This window comes from Xiphophorus couchianus, chromosome 16 (genome assembly GCF_001444195.1).
Source record: "Xiphophorus couchianus chromosome 16, X_couchianus-1.0, whole genome shotgun sequence".
In the NCBI taxonomy this organism is placed as follows: domain Eukaryota; kingdom Metazoa; phylum Chordata; class Actinopteri; order Cyprinodontiformes; family Poeciliidae; genus Xiphophorus; species Xiphophorus couchianus.
Window position 1 is genome coordinate 812,511 of NC_040243.1, and position 22,490 is coordinate 835,000.

The 22,490-nt window shown below is 39.0% G+C and overlaps 2 protein-coding genes across 4 annotated transcripts in view; both read right to left on the reverse strand.

The window, feature by feature from the left end:
* Positions 1–2,309: 2,309 nt before the first annotated feature.
* fam83fa (family with sequence similarity 83 member Fa) lies at positions 2,310–11,106 on the reverse strand. Its single transcript, XM_028041736.1, has 5 exons — positions 10,403–11,106; positions 4,700–4,867; positions 4,089–4,210; positions 2,921–3,687; positions 2,310–2,489 (listed from the first exon to the last, which is right to left on the reverse strand). Exons 1-5 carry the CDS (start codon positions 10,874–10,876, stop codon positions 2,440–2,442), a joined length of 1,581 nt encoding a protein of 526 aa, XP_027897537.1. The 5' UTR covers positions 10,877–11,106; the 3' UTR covers positions 2,310–2,439.
* A 969-nt stretch (positions 11,107–12,075) lies between these two features.
* The window catches only part of grap2a (GRB2 related adaptor protein 2a), a 17,876-nt gene continuing 7,461 nt past the window's right edge, over positions 12,076–22,490 (reverse strand). For all 3 annotated transcript variants that reach the window (XM_028041757.1, XM_028041759.1, XM_028041758.1), the window contains exons 2-8: positions 18,842–18,972; positions 18,675–18,766; positions 18,476–18,595; positions 15,844–16,030; positions 14,058–14,150; positions 13,583–13,699; positions 12,076–12,891 (exon numbers count right to left, since the gene is read on the reverse strand). In XM_028041757.1, the coding sequence (XP_027897558.1) occupies positions 12,712–12,891; positions 13,583–13,699; positions 14,058–14,150; positions 15,844–16,030; positions 18,476–18,595; positions 18,675–18,766; positions 18,842–18,919 (867 nt within the window). In that variant the 5' untranslated portion in view covers positions 18,920–18,972 and the 3' untranslated portion in view covers positions 12,076–12,711. The remainder of the gene's footprint in view (positions 12,892–13,582; positions 13,700–14,057; positions 14,151–15,843; positions 16,031–18,475; positions 18,596–18,674; positions 18,767–18,841; positions 18,973–22,490) is intronic.

A 22,490-nucleotide genomic window follows, 5' to 3' on the forward strand; every position in this document is an offset into this window, starting at 1 on the left:
AATTGGGCCTCTGTCTCTTTAAAAACTCCAGCTCTTTCTGAAGCTCCGCCCCCAGGAGGTCATACCAACATGGCTCCTCTATTAACCCTCTAACGTTTTCACCAGCGTCGCTCTGAGCAGCAGTAATGAGCTCAGCAGCTGTTTGCTAATTGCTGCTGGCTAGTCTGAAGGAGCTGAGAGGGAGGAGCTGCGCCTGGAAGGCGGGGCTACGTCCACCCAGGCGTTCTGCACAGCTGACTGGTTGCCATGGAGATTAAAGGATTAAAGGAAACGCTCCAGGTTTGTTTCTGATGAAGAAAAAACATGATGGGAAAATATAAAAAATGATTTTACATAAAACTGTCTAATAAATGAAATCATTTGAAAACAAGTTATTCATAATTTACTTCAGTTATCTTTGATATTAAACAAAATAATTTAAATCATGTGTTTATAACTTTTTATTCTTTTTAAATATGTAACCTGATATGTTTTTTATTCATTATTCTCTTTTTTGGACCGTAGTTTATCTGTATTTAAACTGATTTCACCTGAGCGACTGCAGGAAAAACGAGTTTTATGGAAAACTGCACAAAGCTCGATATGCCGTTTTCTTTGTAATATTCTTTGTTCCTTTTGAAATAAATATACTGAGGAAAAGTAAAACCCACAGGAGTAAAAAAATCATTTGGAAGAGAAATAAATCTGATTATTTTCAGATTCTTGACACTTTAATTTATTGAAGTTTTAGTCAAAGTTTTTGTCTTTTATTTATTTTCTGTAACAAAGTTGTGATCATTTAAACTCCATCTGCTGCCACAGACTCTCATATCACTCAGTGTGTTCAACAGACCGACTGTGTTACCAAGACTACACACACTGATCACCTTTCCAGTCTCCATAGCAACCAGGTGTAGCATAACACACCATGTGAAGTTTAAGCTCCACAGGAAATAATGGAAAACACTGACCAGTGGAATAATTTAAAATAAACTAGAAAAATGTAAAAGTGTCGACTGAATCCGTCCAGCAGAGTTTTGGCTCCGGAGGTTTTCCGTTTCAGTGAAACGTTTCAGTAAAACGTTTCAGTGAATGTTTCAGTAAACGTTTCAGTGAATGTTTCAGTAAATGTTTCAGTGAATGTTTCAGTAAAACGTTTCAGTGAATGTTTCAGTAAACGTTTCAGTGAATGTTTCAGTAAAACGTTTCAGTAAAACGTTTCAGTGAATGTTTCAGTAAACGTTTCAGTAAACGTTTCAGTGAATGTTTCAGTAAAACATTTCAGTGAATGTTTCAGTAAACGTTTCAGTGAATGTTTCAGTAAATGTTTCAGTAAACGTTTCAGTGAATGTTTCAGTAAAACGTTTCAGTAAAACGTTTCAGTGAATGTTTCAGTAAACGTTTCAGTGAATGTTTCAGTAAACGTTTCAGTAAACGTTTCAGTGAATGTTTCAGTAAACGTTTCAGTGAACGTTTCAGTAAAACGTTTCAGTAAACGTTTCAGTAAACGTTTCAGTGAATGTTTCAGTAAACGTTTCAGTGAATGTTTCAGTAAACGTTTCAGTGAATGTTTCAGTAAACGTTTCAGTAAAACGTTTCAGTGAATGTTTCAGTAAAACGTTTCAGTGAATGTTTCAGTAAATGTTTCAGTGAAACGTTTCAGTAAAACGTTTCAGTGAATGTTTCAGTAAACGTTTCAGTGAATGTTTCAGTAAACGTTTCAGTAAATGTTTCAGTGAATGTTTCAGTAAATGTTTCAGTAAACGTTTCAGTGAATGTTTCAGTAAACGTTTCAGTAAACGTTTCAGTGAATGTTTCAGTAAACGTTTCAGTGAATGTTTCAGTAAACGTTTCAGTGAATGTTTCAGTAAACGTTTCAGTAAACGTTTCAGTGAATGTTTCAGTAAACATTTCAGTGAATGTTTCAGTAAACGTTTCAGTAAACGTTTCAGTGAATGTTTCAGTAAACGTTTCAGTAAAACGTTTCAGTGAATGTTTCAGTAAACGTTTCAGTGAAAGTTTCAGTAAACGTTTCAGTAAACGTTTCAGTGAATGTTTCAGTAAACGTTTCAGTAAAACGTTTCAGTGAATGTTTCAGTAAATGTTTCAGTAAACGTTTCAGTGAATGTTTCAGTAAATGTTTCAGTAAACGTTTCAGTGAATGTTTCAGTAAACGTTTCAGTGAATGTTTCAGTAAAACGTTTCAGTGAATGTTTCAGTAAATGTTTCAGTAAACGTTTCAGTGAATGTTTCAGTAAACGTTTCAGTGAATGTTTCAGTAAAACGTTTCAGTGAATGTTTCAGTAAAACGTTTCAGTGAATGTTTCAGTAAATGTTTCAGTAAATGTTTCAGTAAATGTTTCAGTGAATGTTTCAGTAAAACGTTTCAGTGAATGTTTCAGTGAATGTTTCAGTGAATCGGTAACGTTGCAGTGAGGCGGTTCCTCGCCGCTCCTCCTCTCAGGACTGGATGCAGTTCCTTCTCTGAAGCCGCCGGCGGCTTTTCAATCCTGGAGAAACAAAAAGAGAAACTTTACTTGAAGGTGGAATCAGTTTTCTTGTCTTTACTGGTGAAAATGTCGAAGCTCCACTTTCATTGACCTTTAACCTCTGATGTGCTGCTCAACTTCACTGAAAGTAACATTTAGAAAAAGTCATTTCTAAATCTGAAGCTGATGACAGTTTATTGATGTTGTTTTACTTTTAGGAATTTAATCTTTTCTATATTAGATTCATATCTTTATTTTTAGAGCTTTTACTGTTGGAGAAATTTAGGAGCAAAATCTCATTTTAACAAAAAAACTTTCATGTTTTAATTATATAAAACTCGTTAAAACGAGTTTGTTTCTTTTTTAACAAAATGAGTTTCATATTTAGTTAAAATCCTGTTTACTCCAGATAACCAGTTAGTTTTCCAACAGGTGAGTAAATGTTTTCGTACCGTCTCGCTCCGCCGTGTCGATGCTCTGCAGAGAAACGCTCCTCTGGATGTTCTTCTGCGACTTCTTGGGTTTGAACTTCAGCGGTTTCTCCTGAACCTCAAACGAATCCTCCGGTCCGTTTCCTGCGACGCCATTGGCCTCTGGTGCCGTAGCCACGGGGGCGGGGCTCGGAGAAGTGACCACGCCCTCTTGTATAGTCTCTGCGCTGTGATTGGCTGCTCTGTTTTTCAGGAAGTTCCTGAAGGAACTGCGCGGCTTCTTCACGGCGGCCGCCTCGCTCTTCCTCACACCGCCGCACCCGTCCTTCTCCTCTTCCTCGGCGGTGGCGCTCGGACTCGGTGAGGACGCTCGGTCCGCCGCGTCCCCGTGTCCCTCCGTGTCCCTCTGGCTGGTGCCACCGAGCAGCGAGTGTTTCTGGGTGGACAGGTCCTGCAGCGAGCCCGTCAGGCCCAACCTGTTCCCGAACACCAGCGAGTATTTGGGGTTGTGGTATTTGTGCGCCGGCACTTTGAGGTCCACCTGTCTGGAGTCGCCAACGGACACCTGGAAGCGGGACGTGGAGACGGGTGCGGGGCGGAGGTGCTCCACCCGGGGCTTCAGGACGGGAGTGGGCAGCGGCGGCTTGCTGATGTTGAACTCTTTGTGGAGGTCGACCGGTTCCGACACGGCGTACATCTCCCTGAAGTCGCTGTCGAAGAAGTCGACGATCTGACCCGTCATCACCGTAACGGCGCTCCGGTCCAAACGAGACGAACTCCAGGTGAAGCTGGAGGTTAAAACCGGAAATGAAACCAAAAATCACAAACATACCAACATTCAGCGCAGGAACAGCGACACGCTAAAAAACTTTACTGGATGATAAATTATCCCAGAAATTATCACTATAAATGATAATATTATTGTATTGAGACAATTTTCCAGGAATGTAACGGTAATAAAATAATAATGAAAGATCAATAAACTTTAAATTATAGAACATTTAGCACTGGAACTGGAAGACATTTTAAATATACAAAATAAATAAACTAAACTAATAAAATCCATTATGAAGTGAGTAAAATAGCCCGACTAAAATGTTAGCATGATTAACGTTAGCATGAGAACATTAGCATGAATCACATTAGCATGAGGATATTAGCATTAATAACGTTAGCATGAGGCGCTAACCTGTAGGAGCCGAACATGACCTTCTCTCCGTCCACCAGCATGTATTTGGAGCAGAGCGAGCCGGGCAGCTTCCCGAAGGACAGGGCCAGCCCCGCGCCTCTCACCATCCGCACACGCAGGTTCTGCACACACACACACACACACACACACACACACACCTGATTACACAACGCTCTGAGTCAACACACACACACACCCGCGGACCAAGTGGGAGGCGGCCGGGCCGTGGAGCCTCCAGTTTCTGGGATCCGTTCTCAGGAACAAAGACAGTTCCTCTGAGAGGAACGGAGCCCTGAAAACTGAGCCGAACCGGGCCGCTGCGCCACGATCCGGCCCCACAGCGCTGGGGAAACGGTGCAGGCTGCAGATAAGGCCGGTTTGGTTTCAGATCAGATGTCAGAGGACCAGAGAAACGCTCTTCTTCCTCCAGAGGAAACAAACATCCTCTAAGCTTTTCACCAACACATATCGAGGAGAATTCAGCTGGTCGAGGCGACTTAATACAAAAAGTGAAATATTAAATTAGATCATCAAAGGAAGGTTTAACTGCAGCAGAGGAAGAGGAGCCGGTGGTTTGAGTCCTGCTCTGTGTGTGCAGCTTGGCGTCTCACCCTCAGGTGCATGGCGCTGATCTGCAGCCGGGAGCTCATGTCCAGGAAGTGGGGAACGCCGCGGGCCTCCAGCACCGCGTACACCGCCACGCCGCGCCGCGCCGCCGCGTCCAGCAGGTCCTGGAGGATCTGCAGATCCGTTAGGAGATCCATGACGATGGCCAGCACCTGGGGCAAACAGAGAGCGGGGCATTTTTACTGCCCTGCACTCATTATGACCCTAACCCTAGCCTGAAACACACAGCTAGCATGAGCTAACCTCTGAAATATAATAACACAGCTAGCATGAGCTAACCTCTGAAATATAATAACACAGCTAGCATGAGCTAACCTCTGAAATATAATAACACAGCTAGTATGAGCTAACCTCTGAAATATAATAACACAGCTAGCATGAGCTAACCTCTGAAATATAATAACACAGCTAGCATGAGCTAACCACTGGAATATAATAACACAGCTAGTATGAGCTAACCTCTGAAATATAATAACACAGCTAGCATGAGCTAACCACTGGAATATAATAACACAGCTAGCATGAGCTAATCGCTGGAATATAATAACACAGCTAGCATGAGCTAACCGCTGGAATATAATAACACAGCTAGCATGAGCTAACCTCTGAAATATAATAACACAGCTAGCATGAGCTAATTGCTGGAATATAATAACACAGCTAGCATGAGCTAACCGCTGGAATATAATAACACAGCTAGCATGAGCTAATCGCTGGAATATAATAACACAGCTAGCATGAGCTAATCGCTGGAATATAATAACACAGCTAGCATGAGCTAACCGCTGCAATATAATAACACAGCTAGCATGAGCTAACCGCTGCAATATAATAACACAGCTAGCATGAGCTAATCGCTGGAATATAATAACACAGCTAGCATGAGCTAACCGCTGCAATATAATAACACAGCTAGCATGAGCTAACCTCTGAAATATAATAACACAGCTAGCATGAGCTAACCTCTGAAATATAATAACACAGCTAGCATGAGCTAATTGCTGGAATATAATAACACAGCTAGCATGAGCTAATCGCTGGAATATAATAACACAGCTAGCATGAGCTAATCGCTGGAATATAATAACACAGCTAGCATGAGCTAATCGCTGGAATATAATAACACAGCTAGCATGAGCTAATTGCTGGAATATAATAACACAGCTAGCATGAGCTAATTGCTGGAATATAATAACACAGCTAGCATGAGCTAACCGCTGCAATATAATAACACAGCTAGCATGAGCTAACCGCTGCAATATAATAACACAGCTAGCATGAGCTAACCGCTGCAATATAATAACACAGCTAGCATGAGCTAACCGCTGCAATATAATAACACAGCTAGCATGAGCTAACCGCTGCAATATAATAACACAGCTAGCATGAGCTAATCGCTGGAATATAATAACACAGCTAGCATGAGCTAACCGCTGCAATATAATAACACAGCTAGCATGAGCTAACCGCTGCAATATAATAACACAGCTAGCATGAGCTAACCGCTGCAATATAATAACACAGCTAGCATGAGCTAATCGCTGGAATATAATAACACAGCTAGCATGAGCTAACCGCTGCAATATAATAACACAGCTAGCATGAGCTAACCGCTGCAATATAATAACACAGCTAGCATGAGCTAACCGCTGCAATATAATAACACAGCTAGCATGAGAAATAAATTTAAATAAAACAAGAAAATAACATGAGAAAAAATTGGTAATAATAAGAGAAAAGTCTTTATAATACAAAAATAAACTCAGAATTACCAGAATAAAGTTGTAATATTAGTACAATAAAGTAGCAAAATACAGGAAAAATAATTTAAGAAAAACTTAAAATAAGGAATATTGAACATCTTGTGAAGTTCGACTTTGGTATCAGTTTAACAAATAAGAAAAAATTAAACTGTATTAAACACATGAAAATCAAATTACTATCATCAGCAGAACTCTGAAACGACCAGAACCAGAACCAGACTGAGCTGCTGACATCAGATCCTTTCCTGCAGTAATTTTATGACTTTCCAACGGTAATATTGCATATTTATTCTTGTAATTAAGAAAAACATTTTTGTTTCTGTCAGAGAGATTACCCTGAAAGGACGCAGATTTTGTTTGTTTTTTTCAATTTAATCAAATGTTTTGGATCATTTCAAAATAAAACACATTCTCAGTTTCCTGCAGAGGCGGCCATCTAAATAACAATCATCTATGATGTCATCCATGCTAAACATCTGGAGGAGAATCAGGCCCGCAGCATCACTGATCCTCCTCAGCTGATGAATTCTGAGTAAAGTCAAAGTTTATCCAAGAATCAGAAACATCAGAGTTTTATCCTGATCACAATGAAAATTAAATTTTATCAGAATGAAATACCAGTTAAAAAATATGGAAACACTTTAGTATCAAAAATAGTCTACCGTAAGAAAAAAAAACAAAACAGGCATTTCTGCAACTGGAAAAAGATTTGGATTCATAATGCAGGATCTTGCAGATCTGATCAGGTTTCCGCTGAACTCAGCAGTTTGGTGGATCTTCATGTGATTCCCCAGCAGACTTCCTGCAGCGAGCGGCCCATTCTTTGGAAAAACCCGTTTCTCTGGAAACAGTCTGGACCAAATCCAGAGTCGGTTATGAAATAATTTATAAACCAATCTAAGGTCACATGTTTCCCCATGATGGTTCTTTAATAAAATGTTTTTTCCTCTGTCAGATAAACTGGGTCCAGTTAAAGATTCTCTGATTCTGAGGCTTCAGTTTCGTTTCCTGGTCGCCTGTTTGACCCGATCCGCTCAGCAAAAAGCTTTTTATGCAAAGCAGAAATTTAAATGTCACAAACAAAAACGGATGAGATGACATCCGGCCGCTTTCAGCCAAAAACGGATCCACACTCAGTTATTACAAAGGAAGATGAGACAAAAGGTTCATAATGTTACAGTAAAATAATGTCACTAAAAACGTTCAAAACGTAAGAGGAAATATTTCTGTGTGAAACTAAACAGGCTGGAAACAGGAAGTTTGCTGAACTACTAGGAAATCAAACAGACTGGATGTTCACTGATTCGCTGTTCGGCACGGCGGAGGCCCCGTGGTGCTGTGGGCCGGAATCAGCTCAAAAACTGTTTTCTGCTAAATTATTGAATAAACAGAAACATGAGCTCAATATAAAGATATTTATTGTTCTTAATGTTATTCATGTCTGTCTGAACTTCAATAATTTAGTTTTTTTTAACTCGGTGAAACGTTGCTGGATAAAAACGATGAAAACGATGAAAGGTCTGTTTACAAAAATCTCCTGGTTTAAAATTTCAAAACATTTTTATATTTGCTTTTTTAAATAATTGTCAGAAAATCTGAAGATCTTAATGAGTACAGATGGTATTAAAAGTTAGATTTCTCCTGTAACTGATGATGTTTTACTGGTTGGTAAAACGACTGCAGTTAATCCTTACTGGATCCTGACGGTCGGCCATCTTGGATGTTGGTCCTGTTTGGGTTTTTGTCAGGGTTGGTTCTGGTTTGCTTTCTGAGCTAACAGAGCGACTGAGAAGCAGAAACGTAGCAGAAACAGCTCAGATCCTGTAGACGATGTCTGGTTTTTACGGCTCTCTGCCCTGAAGCTTTATTGTTTAATGAAAACCGAGCGGCGGGGCTGATTGGGGCAGGTAGAAACTGGATCACCGATCAGCTGCCCTCTGGCTGGGAGGCGTTTTTTGTCTCTCCAGGTGAAACTCTGAACCTGAATGACGTTTCCTGCAGCTCAGAAACTCATTTTGCTCCAGCAGACTCTGACAGACGACTCCGGTAAAATGTGCGTGTCTTTCTGCAGGTTCAGAGACGCTGGCGTTCGAAGGCTGACAGGTTGATTTACTGAACCTGCAGGGCAGAAACGGCAGCCTCTGATTGGCCGATTCATTTCAGAGACCAACTGTCCTTTTAGAGGCGTTTCCAGCTTTTTAATCTGCAGCTCCAGTTTTTGGAGGTTTCCATGGAAACGGCAGGTTAACATGAACACCTGAACTGTCTGAAGGGGGAGGGTAACCATGGCGACCGGCGCTCACCTGAGCTGACGGATCATGAGATTAATCCCGCTGCTTGTCCTGACCTGTTGGTGACTGATTGTTAATAACGATTTTCTGTTTCTGGAAACAGGAAGTGAATCCAGAACATCCAGGAATATTTCCGACGTTTATGAGTTTATTCATCAGGGTGGAGATGAAATGTTCGTGTTCCTCCTTTAAATCAGGACTGAAAAATGTTTCCAGCAAATTTTTATGAAAGAATCTGAATAACAAACTACATTGTCAATGTGATGTTTTACTATTTTAAGCTAATTAAATTATTAAAATACATTTGCATTACAAATAATTTAATGAAAATAAAAACGAGAAGTATAAAAAAACAGGTTTACTGCTACATATTTATATAAATATTCATAACCAAGAGCTGGTGATTAATATTCTAACAGACGAACATTTATGTTTAGTTTATTTTTCTTTTGTTCCTGAAAAATGAAGGATTTGAATCAGAAATGACTAAACGTCAGATTATCATGTGATTAACACACATTTTAATAACCCACATTTTAATAACCAGCAGCTTAAAGGCAACAATAAACAGCTGGATTCTGGTGTAAACTGGGAAAACATTCAAACAGAAGTGAGTCATCACGGTGACGTCACCGAGTCACATGATCCCCTCCGGCCAATCAGAGGAGTCGGTTCTGTTATCGCAGCTCAGTTTTGAACCTCAGACAGAAAAGAATAAAAGTTACAACTTTTACAAAAACAACGATTTGTAAAGTTAAAATCAGGAATCAGATGAATTATAATGAATATTTGTTGTTTTATGGATAAATCTCATTATGTGTCATTATTATTAGTTATCATGTTAAAAATAATGTTTTTATTGCTGGTTTCTATGGAGAAACAACAACAAACTGTTTCTAGTTAAGTTTCAGGTTTTAAGTCATTTAATCCTTTTATTGTTATGACCTTCATTATCATAATAGTATTAAATTCCAGTCTTAATAATAAAAATGCTCCAACAGTTTAATGTTATAGAAGATTAACATTTTTAAATGATAAAACATGAACAAACGTTTATTTCCTTATTTGCAGAGGTTCAGAAAAAAATCAATTCTAAAGAGACTGAATTCAGAATAAACTCAAAAATCTATTTTACTATGAATAATTCTTCAATATTTGGTTAATTAATAAGCTAACGTAATACTGACTAATTAATGGGCAGAATTTTATACAGAAACTTATTTTTGTTTAAATAAAAACCAGTATGAAACATTTGATCCGTTTGCTGCCAGTCGCATCATTTAAACTGAATATTTCAATAGAAAAATTGGTTCTGAATCAAAAACCCTAAAACCTGAATTGTTTGATTAAGTATAAAGTTATTTTTTGTTCTTTTAGTTGAAAGTTGTTTTTATGTGGCCATCTTCCTAAAATAATGGATTAAATTGTTTTTAGTTAAAACTTCTGACAACATTTTAGTTATTATTTTATGAAGGTGATGATATAAACTAACCAGATTAGTAACTAGTTACATCTGAGTACTTTTACTACGCTGCACTTTTTACTTTAACTTGAAATACGTTGAAGTAGTTTTGCTCTTAGTTAGTTCAGTTAGTTCTGATGGTTAATCCAACCCGGCTCTCCGGCCGGTTACCTTCTGGGCGCCTTGGATCAGCCTCCTCACCACCTCCTTGATGTGCGGCCCCGGCTCTTTGGGCGGGTGTGTGTACGCGGACACCCGGGTCACCCCCTTGTACACGCCGCTGCAGGCCGGCCAGCCGATGTCCAGCGCCGGCACCTCGGTGTCGGACATCTGCGGCCAGTAGGTGGAGTGGACCCCGGAGTCGGCGCTGGTGGCCTCCTTGGGCTTGTCCGGCTCGCCGGGCTCCGGCTCGCTGTCCGGGTCGTACTCCTGGAAGCTGTCCCGGATGGCCCGGACCTCCCTGGCGCACAGGAAGTCCCGGATGTTGTCCTCCTGCAGGCGCATCTTGAAGGCTCCGTCCCCGTGGCGCAGCAGCTGCTCCAGCGCGGCCCGCTGCTCCTCGCTGTAGTAGAACTCCGGCCGGGACTCCGGGACCTTCTCGTTGACGTGCTGGTTGTCCAGACACAGCAGCTGGGACTCCGCCATGGCCGCGACGCGCTGCCTCTGCAACGGCTGCGCTTACCTGGGCCGACAGGTGAGGAGGGAGCGCAGGTAGGAGCAGGGGGCGGGGCTAGGGGACCGACACGAGGCGCCCCGCGTTCCTGAAGGCTTCCTGCTGGAAAACCTTCAGAATAAAGTCAATAGATGAATAAATATCGGTCAGTTTCATTTATAAAGCATCATTCTACAAGCAGCTCAAAGTGCTGCTGCCTGATGACAAACAAAGAAATGATCAAAACATTCCTGATGGTCCGGTAGATTCAGTTCTACTGGAACCAGAACCCCACCATCTGCTCCACCTCCAGCTGCTGTGGTTCTGACCCAAACCAACCTGTTCCCCTCCTGGCCTGTGGGGGCGCTGCACCAAGAACCACTGAAGGAAACGACACAAAAACCTCTGAAGACACTGAGAGCAGCTTCCTTCTTCACCAGATGGAAACAAGATGGAGGCGTCAGATTTTTCTCTTTAGTCTTTGGCTGAAGACCAGGAGCCATTTCTGCTGCTAGTGCTAGGCTAGCATGTTAGCTTTGTTTGTATTTACCCAGAATGCCCTGCGCTGTAGTCCACTTCCTGCTTTTGGAGCGGGCTTTGCTCCACTTGGCATTCAGATTCAAACAGAACCAGAGTTCAGTTCAACTGAACCCAGACCGAGTTTTGGAGGACCAGAGGTCAGAGGTCAGTTAGCGTTCACACCTCACCAATCTGGCCGGACTTTGACTAGACAAACACCTGGAATTAGGTTGAATTACATCAGAACATTTTTTAAATGTCTGTGTTTTGTTTTCAGACCATAATCTGGTTTAAAACTGTGCAGATTGAAAGTTTTTACAAAGTTATCAGGATTTTTCTCTCCTGGATTCTTTATGTACAATAAATCCAAATTAGTCTGAACCATCTCAGACTTTTACTGTCTTAAAATAACTGAGGTCGAACATTTACTGAAATCATTTAAAAACTTGATTTTGAAATTTCGTTATAATTTAAAAACAGATGAAAACAGAAGGAAGGAAAATACTTTTAGTTCTGATTTGTTCTTTTTCGATATTTTTGATGGTGTTTTCTCTGGTTGAAGAATAACTTTTTTCAGATAATTACTCCATTTTATTGTTATTATATTGAATTTTATTTGATTTATTTTGGTTCAAATGAAATATATAACAGTCATAGAAACAAACAACAAAAGTGGAATAAGAAAAAAATGTTTTATTAATAGAGAAGCTATAAATGAATCCACTGCAGGTGAAATGAGGCGTTCTTATTTATAAATTTCTCACAATGTAAATAATTCAATAAAACTCTGGAAAACTTTTATTTATGAGGAAAAACTGAAAACATGAAGTCATGAAGCAGCAAAATGTTTTTTTCTGTATTTCTTTACTGAAATGTGGAAAATGTAAACGTGAAACAAAAACAAAACTATTCAAGCTGTGCAGCTTTTATTTTGAAAACCACCCATTCCTTTTTACCTTATTCAGGTTTTGCTGTATTTATGCAGCTCAATGAGGCTGAAGAATAATAAACGGTAAAACCGAAGTTCAGAAGGAAACATCAGATGAATAGTAACAAAGTTTCTCTTCAGTGACTTTTAATGACCAAATGAAACGTGAATTTACTGTAAAACGTGAGCAGAAAGATTTGACTGATCAGGCCAACAAGCATCCATCAATAAATACCTGCAGCTGCGTTATAATACAAACGGTAAAAAACATGGCTTCTGCAGCACTTCCTGTTTAGAAACTTCCTGCAGGCCAGAAGGAAATGTTCAACCTGCAGCAAACTCAGCCGCTGCAGCCTGGCCTGCAGGTGGCGCTTCGGCTCCTCATATCAGAGTTGTGTGGTTAGCAGGAAACAAGCCACTCTGACCCCGCAGCCGACCTCTCCACCACGCCTGGTCCGAGCGATCCAAAACCTCGATGATGTCACCGGCACAGAACCCCAGCTCGTCGTCTTCCTCCGCCGTGAAGTCATACAGCGCCTTCACCTGGACGCCGCCGGCCCTCTGCAGGAAGGAGGACAGACGTTTGTTACTGTGCAGCTGCAGAACGACCGGCTAACGTTAATGATACGCCACCATGAGTCAACCTGAAAGAACAAATTTTAACTTTATCAGGAACAAACATCCAGTTATGCCTCAAATCAACCCAGTAAAAATAAATAAAAACTAACTTGATGCTCTGAGATCACACACACACACACACACACAAATATCTCTGCCACATTATTTAAAAATATAACAATAATCGTTTAAAAGACGGGATCGGTTTCAGAAACGTTTTCATCCACCTGTCACTTGGTCTGTCACATGTCAAGTGATTACGATTAATTGATTAATTGCAAAAGGCTCACATGAAGCGGCACCAATACGCCTCTGAGCGTCGTTTTAAACATGCCAAACCAACAGGGGGCAGCGTAGCGCTAGTCAGATTGTATCAGGACAAGCAGGACTTGATTTGTGTTGCGTGTTAAAATGAATAAACAGTAAAATGAATAAACAGTTAGTAAAATACAAACAGAGTTTTCTCAAATCTCCACTTCGGGTATTAATGATAATATCATGTCGGCTGTTTAGCAGAAAATGGTTTGGTCACTATACACAGAACGACTCTCATGAAGTGATTTCTGCCGCCCTGGGTGGAGAGCCAGCGTTCTGTGTGAAATGCTAACAGCTAGTAGAAGTAGCGGCGGCTAACCGTAGGCAGCGGCATGGTCTCGGAGGTGCGGCGAGGCGGGCAGGCGGAGCTGATGGGGCTGCTGCGGCCTGTGTGTCCGATGGTGTGCGCTCGCTCCTCGAAGCCGGAACGTTTAGCCTGAAACAGGAACACAAATCAACAGATTGATGTCGAGCAGTTTGGAGAAACTTAGGCTCCATGTGGTGTTTTGGGTCTGTAAACTTCAGTTAACGATTAATTGATGATTTTTCAACAACCGATTGATCTGATGAATCGTTTCACCCCAGTTTTAATCAAAGAGTCTGACTGAAGAACTTGGTATGAAACTGTTAACCAGATTCAGACAGAATATGAATTCAAAATTAAATCTGAAGTTTTCATATATTGTAACATGCTTCTTTTATGAAGCCGTTTTCTTTTGCCTTTGATTTCCAGCAGATCCTTCAGTCTGGATGCTGCAATAAATACTGTAACAATATGATAAAAGGTTTGTTACCAGCTGGCTGAACGGCTGGTCGGAGGCGCGGCGCGGCGCGCTGGCGACGGCTGCAGCAGAGTTTCGATGCTCAGGCAAACTTCCTCTCTTCACCTGCAGGAAGGAAGCAGCAGAGCTCAGATAAAACAACCTCGGCTACTCAGACGCTCACAAATCCAAAACCTTCTCAAGCTTTTGGCTCAATCTGGACGAGGAAACTGTTACAGCTGCAAATAAAGTTAGACTTTATTCTTCTGAACGACGTTTTACTGACAATGATTCTCAGAAGTGCAGATGAAATGATGGCGGTTCTGATCCGATCAGTTTAACAACAATCAGTCCGATTTCAGCAGAAACTGATCAAATCCAGTTACTAATAAAAACTGCAGCAGATTCAGAGAAACGTTTTCACACCAATAAAGAGAAACAGGTTATTAACAGATGTATTAATTTATTAACAAACATTTATTAAATCTTTTTGTTTTTTTAATCTGCAGCACAAAAACAACAAATCCACAAAAAAAGAAATAAGAAGTTTCCTGTTTAAAAACTAAAATTATGAAATTATAACATTTAATTTTGTGTTTGAGAAAATAAACAGAATAAACTTAAATTTAAGTCGAGAGGAAGAAGGGACTAAATATGCAATTAAAAGTGATTTATGTGAGATCTGTAAAAACTACTGATATAAAATTAATTACACGTTCTTTGAGTTTCGCTGCACTGAAAAAAACCCAGACGATTCTTTGAATTAAAATAGACGAATTACTAATAAAAGGATCAAATTATTATAAGATTCAAAGAATCGATGATGTGATTCCAGGAAGCGCTTATCAAAAACAATTTCCTTATTTCTCAGAAAAGCAACTCAGAACTGTTTTCATCATCCTAAAAAAACTACAAATGTTTCACAGAAAATTATTAATCTGAATAAAACAACAATTTATAAACCAGGATTTAAAGTAAAGAAAAAAATTAGACGTTATGTTTTTGTTGATGGTTTAAACATTGACACATCGTCAGATTAAAATGATTTTTTTTTTTTTTTAAAGGTTTTATTGGCATTTATTTGATAGTTAATTGACAGGAAAGTGGGTAATGAGAGAAAGGGGAAGACATGCGGCAAAGGTTGCCAAGGCGGGAATCGAACCTGCAACAGCCACGTCCAGGACTAAAGCCTCCTTATGTGGGTTGTGCTTAACCCCTGCACCACCACAGCACATCCTAAAACGATTTCTAATCCTTTTTATTAAGCTCATATTTCTGTATTTAAATATTTTTATTGCTTTGATGTAATGTTAGGATTTTAATATTACATCAAATATTTAAATCTTGCTGTTAACAGAAAATCATAATTAATAGAAATAAAAGCTTTACAACTGTCTTTGTAGTAATTAATCTAAATAATGTCTGACTTCATAAAATAAATCAACAGGTTGGAAATATTTTCATTTCTTGAAAATTAAAATGAATATTATGTGAGTGAATGTATATGTTGGTGTTTTCTTCCATAAATTAAAAAATAAACACCTCAAATTATTCCTGATTTTAATGAATAATATTCACTAAAATGTTTGTGATTTCAACTCAACGATTTTAGCAGAAACTTATTAAAATCATCAAGAATTTTTACACGAATATATAACAACAGGAAGTTCCTCTCAGTGAGTCAGATCCTAATAATAACTTTATATAATTATTTAGCATTCATTCAGTGGCATTAATATAAAAAGTGCCCATGTTTGAGCGTCGCCATGGAGAGAAACGGCCTGTTAAAGTAAAGGGGCGTGTCCAGGTGTGTGTCTACCTGGGGGGCCGGGGGGCTCCTGCCCTCCTGGCAGCCATCTTGGAGGCAGATCTGTTTGGTTTTGGAGATGGATGTGGTTTTATAAAACTCCACCAGCTTGTTGAGAGACGTGAACTTCTCGGACCACAGGAAGTACTGGCCCTTATTGTCCCGCATCACCTTGAAGTGCTGAACGTCGTTCTCATGTCTGAAGCACAACATTTATCAAAGTTTAGGTCAGTTTCAGTTTTTAAACACATAAGTTAAAATTCTCTTTTCATTCAGACCCACATTTTAATTTTATTTTTTTAGCAAAAATCTCATTAACTGAACGTCATCACTGTAAAAGATTTTCTCTAGTTTTAGTGCAAATATCTCAGTGAACTTGGAAAAAGACAAAACTAACTCACAGGTAATTTTTCAACAATATATGGGAGATTATTTAAAGTCAATAATTTCTTAATGTTGATGAAAGTTTTGGTAAAAGTTCCCTGTCGGTTCGTTTTGTCTGTTTTCAAGTTTACTGAGATATTTGCACTAGAAGCTAAATAAAAGTACTTGACAATATTTTGTGCTTTTGCAGTGAATGTTTTCCTATAATCATAATTCAGCGTGAAATCGTCTCATTGCTGCAGATTAAACGTGTTTTTGAAACTAACGACGTTTTCATCTACAGGTCAGAGTTTTGCATCCAGAAACAGTTTGTATTAAAATATTTAACATATAAAATCAGATTGTGTCGGTGAACTGAATCTAGATGCTTTAGATCTTCGCCTGGTTTGTTTTGGTGCAGAAACAGGAAGCTGCAGAAGAAGACTCCCAGTTCCTGAGGATCAGCTGCACTGCCCCCTGCTGGTCAGCCTGCAGAACTGCAGCTTCAACTAAAAAATAACGATTCTCAGAAATAAACCACCACGGGTGGAAACATATAAAATATTATTTTACTCATTTTTAAGTCTGGATGGAAAATAGAAGATGGGGAAAAACTTTTCAAACTTTATCTGCAGTAATTTTTGCAGATTCCATCCAAATATTTTTACCTTTTCACCAAATCAACATTAAATGAAGTTTGGCAGTAACTACTTACATTTACTTACGTATCGTTTTTGGAAACATGTGTACTACGCTGCACTTTCACTATTTTATCGTTTCTCTCCTGTAGTAAAATTTCTGGATTTTCTTCCCAGTGAAGGAAAAACACAGGAAGTCGCCAGACAGACTCACAGCTGCAGCTTTTTACTGACAGAAACTGATTTGGAAACATTTTATGTTCCCTGATTTTGTTATTTTTTGTTACTTATATCAATTATTTTCATTCTGGTTTTCAAAATACCCAAATTTCCACTTAACTTTATATTTTGATTCATCTGATTATGTAATTTTAAAATATTAAATTATGGATAATTTGATTAGATACTTTTCCAGTAAAATGTTTTACTTTTTAAAAAACTCCTGACATTTAAATCTGGATGTTTCAGACATTTTGACATGAAAAAAAATCCTCTTTATTCCCTTGGATGAAAACCATCCAACCTCTGAAGATAAACATTTTAAACCTGAATAAACTCTGAGTCGAACTGGTTCTGCTTTTATTTGTTGCAGATGAACTGAAATCCGTCGTGTCAGTAAACGTCTGGATTTACTGTTTCTGTTTCTGTTTATCGTTCCGACCATAAATGGTCACATGGAAACATAAATACTTCTGCTGGTAAATCTCAACATTTTCTACTGAAATAACAACTAATAACATCTTAAATTAGCTTTGGGAGTTGAAACCTCTCCACAGTTTTTGCATAATTATTTAAATAGTTTTATTCATGATCATCTCTGCATTCTGGAAATATAATAACTTTACAGCAGCTGTGAATATTTTCAGGTTTTATTTTTGTCAGAATCTGGATTTTTTCCTTTTTAGTTACAAATTTAAATCTGTTTAAATGAAACTTTGTTGCTTTTGTTTGGTTTGGGGAAATTTGAGCCGGTTATGAGTTTAGTTTCATGTTTTAAGTTTCGAAGCTTTAAATGAATTTTCTGTCATTTAGAAACTTCAGATCTTCAACATTCAACAAATGTTAAAATCATAAATAATTCTCCAAACTTTTCACAAATTATTTTAAATACCAGAATATGAAAACATATTGTTCATTAAAAACAAGGGCAGGATGTTTTAGATCCTATAATCTGAATATAATAAAAATAAATCAGATCATTGATTTTCATTGCTCCGATGTTTTCAGCGATAATTCACTTTAATCCAGAGTCTGAAGATTTTTAAATTTTGTTACGAGTAGAAAAACCTTAAAGTTTGGAGGATCAGATCTGATTTAAGTGGCTCATTAAATAAAAACATTTTTCTGATAATTAATGTAACAAGCCGTTTGTGTCCAAAATAAACGTAAAAAAATGCAGAAAAAAAAGTAAAACTGGAAGGAAACAGATCAGAGTTACATTCTGGAATAAATCAACACTAAAATGAAAGTTTCTGTGTTTTTAAAAATACAGAATCACCTGAGAAATACGAGAATTAAAACTAACAATCAGTAAAGTTTGATAAAAAACTAAAACTGCTACTCAGTGTCAGGGTGTAAATACTTTGTCAGGGTGTGAATACTTTATGTCAGGGTGTGAATACTTTATGTTTGGCTCCACCTACTTGACGGAGATGGAGAAGTCTCCCGGCGAACTCTGACATCCTCGGATCACGAAGTCTCCGACCGTTTTGTGCCTCAGCAGCTCCTCCGCCTGGCTGCGGCTGGCGTCTTCCTTGAACCAGCTGGAAAGCAAAAAGTTTTCAACCCCCAACAGATTCAGGTGGCGACACGGCGGCGGCCTCATGGTGCTGCGGGCCTTACTCTGGAGTCTGCAGGTCGATGTAATTTTTGGGGATGAATCCTTCCTGTCCGTTCATCTCAGCCTTGCACCAATCGTCCTCCATGTTTATGATCTGACCAGAAACAGGTGGGGGAGGGTCAGGCAGGCATTACTCAGCAGAAACAGGTGGGGGAGGGTCAGGCCTCACCTTCAGGATGTCGTTCTTCCTGAAGCTGAGCTCGTCGTCCGCCGTGGCGGTGAAGTCGTACTTCCCTCTGGCCTCCATGTTTCTGCTCCAAAAAGTCGGACGAAGGTCAGAAAGTCGAGGATGAAGATTCTCTGCAGGGAGGAAGAGGAGGATTTACAGCTCTGCTTCTGGGCAGCAGGACGTTTATCGGGACGCGCAGCTCTGGAAATCACTTCATAGCTTCGTAAATAAACTTTTAGGAATATAAACAGCTAAAAAAGGAAATGTAATAAAGTATCTGCAGACCAAAGCAAAAGACGTTAAAATACAAGCATGAGCAAAACAACGATTCAGCAGAAAACGCTGCAGTGGGATTTAATTTTCTTAAAGATAAATGTTAAAAATGTCTTTTTCTGCACTCAGAACTATCTTTATGTGACATTTCATGTGAATTTGTTTAATTCTATAATATTTGGTCTAAAACCAAAGAGTGCAGTGCTGCCCTCTTTGGGCTCAACGCGGTACTGCAGGCGGATTTTCCTATTGGTTCCCGTTTGCTAGATGTCACTGTGCTCTGGTTTAGAACCGCCTCCGACACGCCCCCTGGTGGAGAACAGCCAGCGCTGTTAGCATTTCTCATTATATTTTGGCTGCAGGACGGCTAACGGCTAACGGCTAACGGCAGTTGCTGCTTCATGTTGCCATAAACAGCTCCAATAACAGAAAAATGTTGCTAAATGTGTTGCTAGTCACTTAAAAAAGTCTCTTTATTGCTTAACAATAAAGTTGATATTAGCAACACTTCATTTATTTGTCCTGACCACGCCCCTTTTACGCATCCCACGCGTGGCCACGCCCCCTTGTATATTGGCTCCGCCCACTTTGTTGGGATCTTTAAAATGTTTGTCAGGAGGCGGAGCTCAGCCATTTTATTAAAGAATAAAGTAGAAATGTTCCAGAACATTGATTGGACTCTAACTGTTGATAATTAAAGTTTTGTTTGCATATTTTATGTCTTTATGATGGAAGTAAAAGCAAAGAGAAGCAACATAAATCATTAAACCATAACAGAGTCAAGTTATGGTTTTTATGGCTCCAAGCACCAGGAAATGCAAATAATACCTGCAGCAACCTTAGATAAACAGTTCTTACTATGATCAGACTGAATGTTCAAGAGAAAAACTTTCCTCTAAAATGATCCAATAAATCATGAAGTTAATAAAGGATGAATTTATTTATTAACTAAATATAATAACTGGTTATGTTTCTCTGTGGAGGAATCTGATTCGCTCGTTTTACAGAAGAATCACCACATTTAGATTTAACTCCACACTTTGACTAGGCCACTCTAAAATCCTTTAGTCTTATTTTTTAGCCAATCAGAGGAGAGCAGCAATAAGAAGTCAATGCTAAATTAAAATGAGCTCAATAATTTACATTCTGATGATTTTAGATTTTTGAAGGAATATTTTGCTTACAGAAACAAAATCATCCATATTTTATGCTGTCGGTTTTATTTGTTGTTTTTGGTTGTTATGTTTTATTTTAGAAATCTAAAATATCTTCCAGTTTTAGTGTTACATGTTCTTTTATGAATTAAAGTTCATCAGTCTGCAAAACTGGATCATTTTGCCATTATGGATATGAAAAAAGCAGGAAATATTATCGTCTATTGCAATAATTATCGCCTAGAAAGATTAGTTATGGTGATAGATCGATGTGATTTGATTATTGTTAAATTCAGGATTTGATAAACTAATAAACAATATTTACTGATATTATTTTTATTTACCAACATCGTAAAAAAAAAACAACACCGCCACTTTACTGCTTCAGTTAAACTTCCCATAATCCTTTGCTTCATCACTAACAGCCACACGGCCAACAGCAGCCGTTAATAATCTGTTTTATTTATCAAACTGATTTATTAAAAATGAAATTGGCTGACATTGATGTTAATGATGATATTTCATTCATCCCTAAAGAAAATGTATAGAAATTAATGAGTTCATAACAAAGTTTTCTGCTTTTTTAATGTAAATAAAAATCAGTAATCTGTTTTCAGGAAACGTTAACAGCAGAAGGCGACAGGAATTAAATTTGTTTGGTTGAATTTATGCAGAAATTTCTTCTGAAAGGAAACAGAATCTGAAAATATGAAACGCTGTGAAGTTAAAAAAAGAAAAAACGACGTTAAAGATCAAAGTTACGAGAAGAAGAATCAGATTCCTGCTCAGAGAAACAGCTGCTGTTAACTTTGAAATGTTAACAAATATTACTTTGGAAAGTTTCTTTTTCTATCTGTGAACCTAGAAATAAATGCAAATATGCAAATATTTTTAGTTTATTCAGGGATTATGCTGGTAAAGTACAAATTTCATTTAATTCAATAAAAAAAAAACTTTATTTGTTCTAAAGGAAGATGAAAGACAGCAGAACTCGGAGTAGTGATGCTGAGGGCCAGAAGGATCTCCAGTAGCAGTCAGTCCTCCAGCAAATCTAGAAGCTTCTGACTGAAGAGTGCTGCTGTATGACATGCTAACATGCTAGCAGGCAGCAGAGATGTACTGATGACATCATCAGCTGCTAATCCAGCTCCTTTGCTTTTGCTTCTTCTCTTTAAATCAGCCTCCAATAAAGTTTAATTAATGATAATTAATCATGAATAACATCTTCATTAACATTCAGCCATTCTGGCGGCAGATCGGATCTGAACAGCAGATTTCTGCTGACACAAAATTAACTCAAAGTATTTAGTGACATTACGGCCACAAGGGTCAAAGGTCAACGTGTTTCATCTGGAGACCAACATGAAGTCGTCAATATGAAGCACTTTGCAGTTTGACTTCATCAGATCTGAACATCCAGAGGGAGATCAGTGGCCTTTGACTAGGCCACATGACTAAAGAGCAGAACAGCTGCTGGACTTTGTTTTATTTGGGGAATCAGATTAAATGGGGTTGAAAACATAGAACAAATAAAAACTCAATAAAGATTTGTGGTGAAAATGATATTAATAATTTTCTAATAATATCCAACTTCCTGGCAGCAGCTCCTTATCTGGTCGAGAAAACAGAAAACGAAAGATTAAATAAAACGATAAGATGAATAAAGATGCTAGAAAATATCAGGTAAAACAGTCAGGGGTAAAACCACCAGGGGTAAAACAGTCAGGGGTAAAACCACCAGGGGTCAGACTATCAGGGGTAAAACCACCAGGGGTAAAACAGTCAGGGGTAAAACCACCAGGGGTCAGACTATCAGGGGTAAAACCACCAGGGGTCAAACTATCAGGGGTAAAACCACCAGGGGTCAGACTATCAGGGGTAAAACCACCAGGGGTCAGACTATCAGGGGTAAAACCACCAGGGGTAAAACAGTCAGGGGTAAAACCACCAGGGGTAAAACAGTCAGGGGTAAAACCACCAGGGGTCAAACTATCAGGGGTAAAACCACCAGGGGTAAAACAGTCAGGGGTAAAACCACCAGGGGTCAGACTATCAGGGGTAAAACCACCAGGGGTCAAACTATCAGGGGTAAAACCACCAGGGGTCAGACTATCAGGGGTAAAACCACCAGGGGTCAGACTATCAGGGGTAAAACCACCAGGGGTCAAACTATCAGGGGTAAAACCACCAGGGGTAAAACAGTCAGGGGTAAAACCACCAGG